At 39.0% G+C, this 12,190-nt stretch overlaps 1 protein-coding gene across 2 annotated transcripts in view; it reads right to left on the bottom strand.

The window, feature by feature from the left end:
- The window catches only part of GLI3 (GLI family zinc finger 3), a 215,044-nt gene that overhangs the window by 199,994 nt on the left and 2,860 nt on the right, over window positions 1-12,190 (bottom strand). For both annotated transcript variants that reach the window (XM_052795785.1, XM_052795794.1), the window contains exon 2: window positions 147-309. In XM_052795785.1, coding sequence (XP_052651745.1) covers window positions 147-270 — 124 coding nt within the window. In that variant the 5' untranslated portion in view covers window positions 271-309. The remainder of the gene's footprint in view (window positions 1-146; window positions 310-12,190) is intronic.

Genomic DNA, 12,190 nt, shown 5'->3' with positions numbered 1-12,190 from the left:
CACCACCACCACCCCCCTTGTTCATTTTCTTTAGCCTTTCCTTAGAACAAATACTGATCCAGGTGCAAATGCTCAATTCACAAGGAATGCAGTGAACATAAAATTACTGTAGGTTTGGCTGCTAGTAAATCCCTGCTGTTACTCACCATTGGAAGTTGTGCTGGAGGCAACAGCTTTCTCACTGACATCTGTTCGACTGGAGCATTTCACGATGGAATTCTCCACTTTTTTCTTCTCCGTCGTGGTAGAGCTATGGGACTGCGCCTCCATGATGACTTCTCATTACTTCAGCTCTCCTTGTACTAATACCTGAATGAAACAAGAGAGTCATAAACTTTAAATACTATTTGAAAGCTTAGCCCAAAACCTCTCACACCTCTCACCTGAAGAAGAGCCTGCAGCACAATTGAATTAGCAGTCCACAGGCCATTTCTGGATGCCCATCAAATCATGTTTGCATGCATGAATTCCTGAGGAATTTAAGGAAACACTAACACCAAAAATAAGCATGTTTGCCTTTAAAGAGCCTCAGCATCACAAACCACTATGCTGCTTAATGGGTAGATCCATTTTTTTCAAGCCTGTTGGGTTTTAATGCACCCAGGTGAAAAAATCCAGTATTTTTCTCCTACGTCCAGAGCACTTTGGAACAATGCAAAAGAAATCAAGACAGACCTTCATGTTGACTATAGAAGCCAAATATTTAAATTTCAACATTCACGCTACCTGAATACACTGCAGCAAGAATTATCCTGGCTATCTCTACACCTTGTCCTACTCGTGTAAACACCTCTCACTTTGTTTGTTCAGAAATCTAACTCAAACAAAAGTGCATTGGAGCAACACCCTGAAAACCACAGGGAAAGGCAAATATTATTGCTGGTGGCAGATAATGAGATCACTTTCTTTTGCACAAAAACGCTGAAAATGGAAAACTCTGCAAAGGTGTGTGGCTGGTTACTCTGCCTTTCCTGGCTGTTCTCAGTGTCATCTCCAGTGATACACTAGTTTTACACCCCGCAGATCACTTCTCCGTATTCTCAGAGCTTTTACATTCCTGACATAAACCCAAGAAGCCCACAAGCTTCTGAAAGTGTTAACACTGCTTGCGCAGCAGTATATCCACACCGGGCCCCGAGACTGCAGGGATCTTGCACTGTGAAGGACACAAGCTTTTCCAAGCATTGGTCTGCAGCTTAACTTGACACACGCCAGTCTGTCCAAGTAAGCTTTACACAAATCATCCAATATTCAGCACACACCACGGTGAGAGCCACAGTACCTGGGTACTTCGGTAGTTTGAACATGATCCTATGCAACAACAACAAGAAGTAATAATAAATAAAGAGAGTGTTTTCAGCTTTGAGCAGCACTGCAGTCATTAGCTAAAGGGATCTGAAACGGAAGGAAGTTGCACTGTTCTGCAACAACATTTAAATTAAATAAAAAAACCAAAGGCTCCAAAATAAGCCACAAAGTAAACTATAATGAAGTGTAATTACATTAGCAACCTGTTTCCCCAATTCTGACAGTCCAAAAAAAAAAAAAAAAAAAAACAACCCCCCAAAAAAGGCTACAAAGCCAATTCATCACAAACACAGCTGTCTAGTAAACCTTCCCCTTCCCACCTCCCTAGTAGGAGTTCTTTTTAATAGCACAATAAAACACTCCAAAGCCTCATTGTTATACAGTAGGGATCAAAGAAGAGCCCAATCACTAAATGAATCATTATTTAGCTAGGCAGCACAGCCAGGGAATTGGACTAGATATCAGAGACTCTCTGCCACTGACCTAGTGGTCTAACCTTTGGCAAAGCATTTTTCTTCCCTCGAGTTTAGTTCTTGCTAAAAACAGGAGTAACAAAGCCCTGCATGCAATGGAAGAGTACTTCTAACAGTACTTTCAAGATCTACTTGTGAAAGTGCTATAAATATTATCGTTATGTGTGAAACTACTTCCTACCAGAACACAAAGGGGAATGTCAGGTGTCTTCAAATAGGAAGCAGGAGAGATCTAACAATACACAACTTGCAACAGCCCTCACCTGTACCCAGCAATGCACTAATCTCCTTGAGGAGAGATCTCATACGAGCTTTGCAAACTGCACCTTTCCAAATTTCTCATGTGCTTTCTCCTCCTTTCCCCTCACACACCTCATGCAAGAGCATCCACAGCTTTGGTCACTTATCGTGTATATCAGGCTTTTCAGTCCCTTGCATTGGCAGAAACTGGGGGCACAGCTGCCAAGCTGTTCATCCCACACTGACAAGAACATGCTTGTTTTCTCTGTACAGCCCTGGCCACATAAACACCAAAATCTGCCTCTACCCAGCCTCTGGCCACTGCGTGAGTGAGTCCTTCAGTGCACCCTCTTGTGACTACCCTCCTTTGAGTTATTTAATATTCTCTAAGAAGAATAACTTCCTATGCTGTCTCTGAAGGAATTTAAAAAGCTATATATTTTCAGTAGTGGTTATTTTTCTGCTGTTTTGCCTTCTAAGGGCCAAGTCTGCTGTTCAGGCAGCATCTTCATTTACATCAAAGAGTTTGACCTGGAGAGGTTGGAGGGGGAAGCTGCAGAACTTGTCCCCCATTTTCTTCTGTCCTCGGTTCACAAGCCTGTTTCTTTTGGCGAAAAGACATGAAAGAGAACAATTATGCTCCCTACTCCATTAGAAAGGAAGAAGCCACATGCTCTGCCCCCCCGTTTCACAAGGCCAGTGGCAAAGGTCACGAAAATGATGACAGGTACCTACAGCGGTTCCACCGCCTCTTGCCACACAGATGTCTGTGCAGATAAGAGCAAGGAGCCATCACTTACCTCCACCTCCTTCCCCTCTCCACCATGGCAGGACGGGACCTCCATTACAATCCGATCCTACCTCTGCTCAGAAAAGGAAGGAGACAAAGGTGCTGTAAGGAGTTAACACAGCTTTAATCTCCTAAAAAGCATCTTTGGATCATCTGCAATTCAAGAGCAACATGTGTCTGCTCTGACTGGCATCCATCCATTCTCTTTGCTATTTTTTCTCTTTCCCCAACAGCCTACCAATGAGATTTTTCTGGTACTTTGGAGTTTTCTTTAACAGAGGGAAGACTTGCAGATATAATTCCACATTTCCCACCACTCTATCACTTTCCTCGTTCACGCTACCTAGTGTGGACAACGGTACGGAACAGAGGCCTAAAGTAGCAGCTTAAAGTGAATTTTTGGTCAGAAAACTGCAGAATTGGCCATGAGCTAATATAAACATCTGCTCTTGGTACCTGTCTGGTTCATGTCTGCTTAGTTTACATCCAGAAGGCTGCTTTTATTCATGTCAGCATGGAAGAGGGAATACTGCAAGAGTGAACTTTCTTACTCTGCTCTACACCCTGCAGCACGAGCCAATGGCCCCAGCGCTGCAGACGTTTCCTCCCGTGCCTTCCTTCCTCCACTCCCAACCCACGCACGTGTGGCAAGGGCGTCTGCGAGAATTCCAGCAGCTCCAGTTACGTAAACTCCACTGCTGGACGAACTACATGGTGCTATGCATGACTGGGAAAGTAAGGAAAGCCAGGAGAGATGGCACGACTTGTAATTAGCGGTACGTGTTTTGTTATGTTTTGCCACGCATGCCCAACAGGGAAGCAGTCAAGTGGAAATCAATATGGTGCCCCAAAAATCTTTTTTTTCCTGAAGGCGAACTTAAGCCCAAGTTGAAAACACAAACCAGACATGCATGTCTTCTAGAATCACTCTCCTTAATTTTGGCTGTGATTTTTATTTTCTCTCAGAAATTGTATTGAAATACGAGAATTGCAGTCTACCAAAAAAAAGTCTAGGACAACATGAAGATTTCTTTCCACTGGCTGCTAATCCCTATCAAAAAGCATTCTGAAAATCAGCCAGCCTGACATCGTCTTCACATTAAAATACGAAGTGGTTTATATTATGGTGTACACAGCTCTCCCCAGCATGTGGGTCAGCGACTTCCCTGTTCCTGCCCCCAGGCCTGAGACAGTATGTATCTATTCTGCGGAAAGGAGCTCTGCTTTCAAAAAACCAGAAAGCTAGTTTCTGTCGCCTATCCAGCATCTCCATGTGCATATGAATGGCAAGAAAATGCTATAACACTATAGGGGCGAAAGCCTGAACTTTCATAGGTAAATAGAGGGATAAACATTCCTTCCTGAAAGCAAACATTCATGGTTTTTTTCCCATTCAACCATGCTTGAACCTTTTGTAATTTCCCTAAAGCCTGAACCCACTGCACAATTAATTCCAGATCCCCATTTTAAACCTAATCCTTCTCAAAACAGCAACCTGCCTGCAGGTGTGTCACTTCTTTTTAAAATCATAAATGTAAACTTTCACCAATTGCATATTAAATTGGAGGAAATTTAGGAACAAGCTACTGGTATGAACTAGTTAAATGAGGAAACCCATTTCTCTTAAAAGGAGTGTCAACAAATGACAATATGTTGGAAATGTATTTCGAACAAAAAAATTCTTTCAAGCAATTTGAAATTATATAATTTCTGGTCCTTAGGTATGCTGGTCATAAAATTGGGCCTTACAGTAGTAAAAATAATCATATTAATCTACTGGGGAGAAAAAAAATCTTTTTGTTCATTTACTCACAGTGCCAACTAACCAAAACCAGTAGAGCAGCCCCTCTGCCTGGAAGAGCAGGAAACATGACCCTTTCTGAACATACACTTTGGTATTCCAAGAGATCTTCAGCTCTGTGCTCCTTTTCCTCTCCGAGTTCCTTTTTAAATCATTGTATTTGTATTGCATATGTTAGTTTTGAAGGCCAGATCATGCAAATATTTATTCATAGGAATAGGCTCACTGACTTCAACAAGACTAATTGCTTCAGTCTAACCGCTTGGGCAGGAATCAGCATCTAAAATTCTCAATTTGCATGTTAGACTGGTTTATGTTTCTTGCAAACGTAAACCTTCTTCTGCCTTTATTTGTTATATTTTTTAGGGGGGTATCTTTTAATGTGTTGGGTTTTAAAAGAAAAAATAAATAAATCCTTCCCCTGTTTTATTCGATGCTGCTGTAGTTGTATTCAATTCATTAACAAGTGGTTTGCATCCGCTGAGAAGAGCTGTCTGAAATAGCAGTGTCACAGCATTCATCATCATTACATCAGCAGTAGGGAAGTTCATACTGATTGCTATCAGCAACCAGAGTGCCCCAATCAGCGTGCAAGCAAACATAGCATGTTTAATTTTTCAGAAATGACTCTGGGTAGTTAGGGTGTTCATAGGTACTACTTTGATCCACACTACTGGAAGCAGTCTTTGGGGATACAATACATCTTGAACAGCACAACTGTATGAAAGTGAAAAACACAAGGGGAGGCATGAAGAACAATCAGGAAATTACAGTCTCTCTCAACCATAAAGGACCCTTTATCAATTTTATCAAAACCGGTTACACCGTTCCTTGGGATTATTTAAGGATAAGAAAAAAAAATCTGTCTTGTTCAGATACATTCAAATGCAAAATTTACATGAGATAATCTTATGCTATTATATGGGAGCTATTTCACACTGATTTATACAGGCTTGATTCAGGTACATTTAACTTTCAAAACCCACCTAGATTTCAGCATTGCTTTCTATCAAACCTGCTGGCAAAGCTGCACTGACAAAGTTACCCCTGACAGTACTTGCTGAAAAATACGCAAGTGCTCAGACATTTTAAGAAATATCTTCCAGTCGTAACATTAACCTCTTGGTACATCTCACCATTTTTACAATAGCTACAGGAACTAATCTAAATGCTATATATTTTTAAAATAGTTTTACCTTTTCTCAGTTCTTTGTAAGCTAAATCAGAATTCTGCAACCCCCATTAACTACTCCTGGGCAAATTTTGTTCAGATTCTTCCCTGTTGAGACAACTGGTCACAATAAGACTAAGACAGATATAAACTGCACAAATAGTAGTCTTATATCCACTATACATACAAACCACAACAAACCGTTAATAAGTTGGGGGAAAAAAAGGTATCTTATACTTCGCAATACTTATCTCCGTTTAAATTACATGCATGACATGCACGATCTATATATGCACTAGTTGCTAACCACATACTTCCCCTACATGTTTTAAAATGCAAAGTAAAATTAGAAAGAAAGAAAAAAACAAGCAACCCACACCCCCCCCCGAACAGAATCAGATAGATGGCTTTGTTGCTTGAAATTAAAAAATACCCCAAGTTATAGGGCACCACATGTATTAATACAATCTTTCCAAATTCATTACTATCTCCTGTCTTCTCCTGTGTTACATTCCTTTGATTTCTTCCCCCCATAAAGACTGAAAAACAACTAGACCTAAAGCCTGGTTAATGATGATCTGATCTGTTCCTGATAGGTTAAATAGCTCGTGGCAACAATAATGCAGGATCACAAACACAAAGGCAATCGGCTAGGCAAAGCAGTGCTATTAGCATCCTCGTGATTAAGATCCTAAGTGAGAAACTCTTCTATGGCATACACTGAACTACTGATCAAGTGTAATAATTGCTCGACTCCAGAGGAATTACATTTGCTTACATCTTTCTGCTACAGATAAGCTGGATTACCCAAAGTTCTGAAAATATTTAAAACATACACATACAGTAGGATCAGTAAGTGGCACTTTCTACTGAGGCAGCACCTCAGTTGCTTTTAATACACATCACCCACATACTCTTACAAGTAGATTATCTCTACTTTTGTTACGGGATTTAGAAAGCCGTTAAATATAACCCCAATTAAATGTTTTTACTATTACTTCAACAGATTAAACTCTGTATCTAAATAAAACAGCTTTCCACCAGGAAAGAAGTGATTCATAGTTTCTTACCCAGTAAACAGAATTTAATGGATAAAAACACTGAAGGATTCAGGTCAAACTGTCCACATCCAACCAGTTCATCCCTCACAGAAGTTGTTTGGGGACATGCTACACAAAGCTGAGGGATACAGAGCCAGAACTTACAACACATCTTAGTGGCTTTACAATGCAGATATGATGTATCCTCTGAGGTAAAAATTTATAATCCATTCATTACCCAAGAGTCTTTAGAGTAAGTAACTGAGCTTTAAAATGAAAAAAAAAAACCAACCTAAACCCCCCTCAAAAACCCAAGCCCACAACCAAAACCAAGGAACCAAACCACGTCATTAACTCTGCATCTAAGCATTTGTTATTTTAATCACATGGTCTTGGGTTTCTTTATTCCTCATTTTGTCTCTCTTACAAACTATCTAAATACAGACAATGGAAAGAACAAAGGTTATTTCTTAAAAAATAGAAAGTGCCACATATTTTTCAAGTCTCCAAATCTGTAAATATATTTGGGGAGGCGGGTGGGTTTAAAATGAGTAATACCCTTAAGAAATCAGAACTCCTGCCAATTAAACTGCCTAATATTGCTAGAGAATTCAGCGTAAACTGTGTTACTGCTTGTTTTGCAATCCTGCATGTCCTTGTGCTTCAAACTCTGCAGCAGGAAAAACTCTAATAATTATGTCAAAGTAAGATTAGCTGTAAAAGAATTAGTGGGGGTGGGGGGGAAATCTCCTGTGGACTTTACTGTTTGTAGCAATAGGTTAAAATGAGCGGTGACACTTCAAAGTTCCCTACCAAGTCTACACTCAGTTTTGCCCCATCTTTCTTCAGGAATGCAGCAGCACTAAATCCAAAACAAACTTCAGTAACAGCACTGTGACTCCCTTCTGTAAAACACTTGTTTTATGAAACCTGAATTAGAGCATTCATACGCTTAAGATTTGAAAGGACAGGAATATGCAGAGACAAGGACAACCAGCAAGACTTGCTGTGCTGATAACATACCCTATGACTTCCTCTTCTGATACTGTTACTAGCACTAGGAACACTTATGGTGATGATATAGGATGTTTTCTTCTTTCCCTTCTTGCCAGTTTGTCAACAAACAGCTTGGTAAAGCAAATTACAAACATCTGTATTGGGTGTGCTTTGCATCATGATTTATTTAGTTCATCAAATAAGAAGTCACTACAACTGCCACAGAAAAATGCAGAAATACTCTAATTTAGAGCACCAGCACTAAACGTGAATTCCAATGGCATGACCACTTTCTTCGCACTTTTTGCTTTATCTCATCAATCCCAAGAGATGAAAGTTTCCTTAGAATCAAAACTAGATCTATATATCAATGTCAATCTATACAGGAACCGAGCTGAAGGAAGAATATATTTAATGTACATCTACTGCGAAGATGTGCCTTCTGTTTCTAACTTATGATATGCAAATTAAAGAAGAAAAGACTGTATTCCGTATTTTACAATTAGCATTTTAAAACAAGATAAAAAGAATCAAGTAGAATGCTTCTGAAAGTGCCGTGTTTTCATCACCAGTCCCATTTCTGGAAGCCTGTTTATCTCCTCAGCATACTCTCAGGTTAAGGGATGCCTTCATCCAAAATTTCACATTCTAACCCAACACAGATGTTTTAACACGTAAAAGAGCTAGGAAAGCTCCCCATATCCAGGAAGAACTTCAAGTGTGAAAGGTAGTTTATAAAACTTTATCTTCAGCTTTTACAGTTTACTTTAGGTTTTACACCTGTCTCATAGTAGCAGTAAAATTGCATCATGATTCCTTCACATTTTTGTAACTCGACAAAATACAACAGCACAACTCTGAACTGCTGCAGTATAAATTACTTCACAATCCACTATCACTGTTCAAATAGTGTAATCATAGAATTATACAGCTGTCTTATTTTCCCAGAAAAAACATCCATAGTGAATTGAAGAGCCAAGCAAAACCACACCAAACCACACGTCCTGTTAGTTAAGAATCGGTAGTGCTAGGATTTCATTTTAATATACACGGCTCAGAACAGCAGACATTGTACTGAAGTGACACTAACTTGATCTGTGTTTCTGACTATTCGGTTTCAGGTATTCATACATCTTGTCTAATGAAGGCTTCATCCTCTCAGCAGCTGGATGAAGTATTCTTTACACGCAGTTGATTTTCTTGACATTAACAGATTTGTATGTAAAGAAAACAGACTATCATACGAAGCAGCAAACATAGTTGGGGGAGGTTCAGCTCTAAACCACCAAAAGGTTACTTGGGTCCTTTAGCCCTGAGGTAAATACCAGATACCAAAAAAATACAGCAGCATTTTGAGCATCATTTTAAAAAAAAAAAGGATTGTCTTGGTAATCAGTGCAAAAAATAACTTGACATTAGAGTGGCAAGTTCAGCTAAGAAAATTATTCAATCAGATCTCTTGGTAGTGGATTCTGATATTATCAGTTCTGACACCCAGCAACTATTTAGAGACAAACGCATTCTATCCCAATTAGTTCGTCCCTTGTTGTAATCTAAATAATCTTGCAGGCATTTTTAAGATCAATGTATTGTCTTGTTTCTTGTTTTGTTCTTAAAAAGAGAGAGAAACCAACTCTTCAGATCAGCAGCCAATTTAATACTCTTTCAAGGTAATGCAGGTACAATTTATATGTACAGCGTATACCACAACAAAACCACAGTATGATGCCAGCACAATCTTTAAGAAAGTTTTCCCCTATATCTCCGCAGAAAGCGGCCTTGAAAGAAAGGAGGGATTAGAGTGAGCTGGAAGGTAGGGAGGGGACTTACCTCAAACCCAGCCAAGCGGAAATCAGAGCAGTAATTCTACAAGTCGGCAGAGTACACTTTTAGAGCTATAATGGTGTGAAGAAGTGCTGGGCAGCATTGCCTGAAGGCAGCACTAATACACTGATGACTAATGACTGGGCCATGCAGACAATGAATTTGGGGGCTGAAAACTAACAGAAACCGTGCAGCACCTTGACAAATGGGCTTTCAAAATTTCATTCACTGAATAACCTTTAAGCACAAAATTGGCTCAAGTTCTCTCGGGAATAACATGACACGTTGCTGGACAATAAGTATTTTCCTTTTTAATTAAAACTATTACACCAAATACATAAACATGATTACAGTGAATAAAACATAAGAGTTAACTATTTAGCAGCTAGAAAAGACCGGACCCAGAATCTGAGGTGCACCACCGTTCGTTCAGAAGGGTCAAACAAATCCCAGGGTTAACTACCTGATTCACTGAAATTCACCCTTGGCAGAATACATTTTCCCTTCTCTGACACTTAAAGGAGAATGAGAACTTCAAAGGTATGTTTAATGAGCTGCTACAAACACAATTGGTTAAAAGAGGCTCAGAAATTATGTACTAAAAGCTGCATTGTGCTTAGAATTACAACTGAAAAAGTCTCATTTTAAAGAGCCCGGTCAAAGTCAAGCCCCCATAAAACAAATCAAGCCTCGTATAAACTTTGTAACCTTGTGTACTGACAAACACATTAAAACAACAGAATGCCTCTTTACAGGAGCTTTTTCTCAGTGCAACTCGACTTCCAATTTGAAAATAGCAATTTTGGCTATTTTTACAGACAGAATGAAATATCTAAAGTGTCTCTAAATTAACAAGTACCACTTGCCATAGACAGCATCGCCTTTAGCAGCTCCTAAAAACTTCAGAAAAGGATCTTAAAACAGGAAGCTTAGTGAGCTCATAAAACTGTTGTTGGAGCCAGGAACACATAGCATATTTAATCTGAAAACTGTGAGAGTCTACAATGATTTCAGCAAGATCTGAGGCATGCCCTCAAGGTTTGCTGGGATCTGGGATTAGGGAGTTGATAAGAACCCTCTACTGCCCATGGACATGTTTTTCTTCTGCAGTTAAACACAAATGCATAGAGACGTTTGACTGCTGCTTGGCGTTACTGCTCAAGTTATATAAAAGCTTTGCAGCTCCTTTTGCTGTCAATATATCAAAGTTTAAAAAAATCATCAAAGTGTGAAATTTCATTTAAAGTCTTTGCCAGTCTACAGCTCTATTTCACAGACCTATCAAATAAAAGTAAAGATGAAAAATGCACTCAAAGAACTTGAAAAGTTTGCAGCAGCACCCATGCCCTATTTTTGTTTATTCTGTCTCATTTTATTTGATTTTAAAGTATAACAAATCAATTCGCTTATAAAAATGACAAAGTCTAAAGGGAGGACGTCTATAAAACCTATGGTTAAAAGACAACTTGAAATCATTATTACAGCTGAACCTTTTGTTGAATAAAAAGCTTCCTCTGTAGCCATTTTAGCGTTTTAATTGCCTAACTGCAAGTTGGCAGAAAATTTCTTGAATCTTCCAAAACAATCAGAATGACTACAGAATATGAATGCCAGAAAAACTAAAGCCTTCTTCAAAGTGTTCTTTAGCTAGGGATTTACAACAATTGCATAAAGAAGAAAAGTCTGACTTTTAAGATAATCTACTATAGTCTAAAAGCATTAACATTCCATTACTAAGGTTTTCCTGAGGATTTCATGACTCATTGATTCACTTTTCCTTCAAGTCTGCTTTTTCTTTGTACATTACTGTCTCCATATAGTTGAGTGCATGCAACACTGATCATTAAACTGCTTCCTTCCATAACTCCAAATAAATCCTGCTTTAATAACCATCAGATTCCTTATTTATCAGGCAAAGATGACTAACTTTTCACTAACACTCTAAAACACAAAAATATGCCATTCCTTCCTTGAATACGCAGGATGAAATTCAAACACGCTACCGAGTGCAGGTAATGGAATAGCTTTCCCAAAAACGAGGCAGGAAGTGTAACTGGAACTTTTATGGGTCAGTACCAAATGCACACATTTATCTTGTTAAAAAATTAAGTAATCTGCAAGATGAACAAACTTTAATGATATCTCAAAACTTGAGTATTTTGGTTTCTCTAACACCGATTCCAAAATAAACAGAAATTCTTTATAACCATCAATACTTTAATTTCTTAGTTACAAAATGTTTTTGTGTTTGAAAATGCACAACGTATCTTCCACAACTGAAGATTACTTATAGCAGTAAACACTGTCTTGGCCACCGCACGCCTTCTCAAGCCAAAAACATTACTCCACTTAAGCAGGAAAATGCAGGTGATGTCTTTGTTTTGTAGTACTTCCGCAGAAATGCTTTGGAAAACAGCATGTCCTACTGAAAACCATGTGCAATTATCGGAATGCAAGAGTGCATTCATTTAGGCACCTTAAGCCATAGTTTTACTTCCACTGCTGCTTAAAAGAATATATACACACTGAGGGAGTTCTTTTCTTACT

This window comes from Harpia harpyja, chromosome 1, assembly GCF_026419915.1.
Source record: "Harpia harpyja isolate bHarHar1 chromosome 1, bHarHar1 primary haplotype, whole genome shotgun sequence".
Taxonomy (NCBI): domain Eukaryota; kingdom Metazoa; phylum Chordata; class Aves; order Accipitriformes; family Accipitridae; genus Harpia; species Harpia harpyja.
Note: the sequence above shows the minus strand (reverse complement) of the source record. Positions and strands in the feature narration are given on the sequence as shown.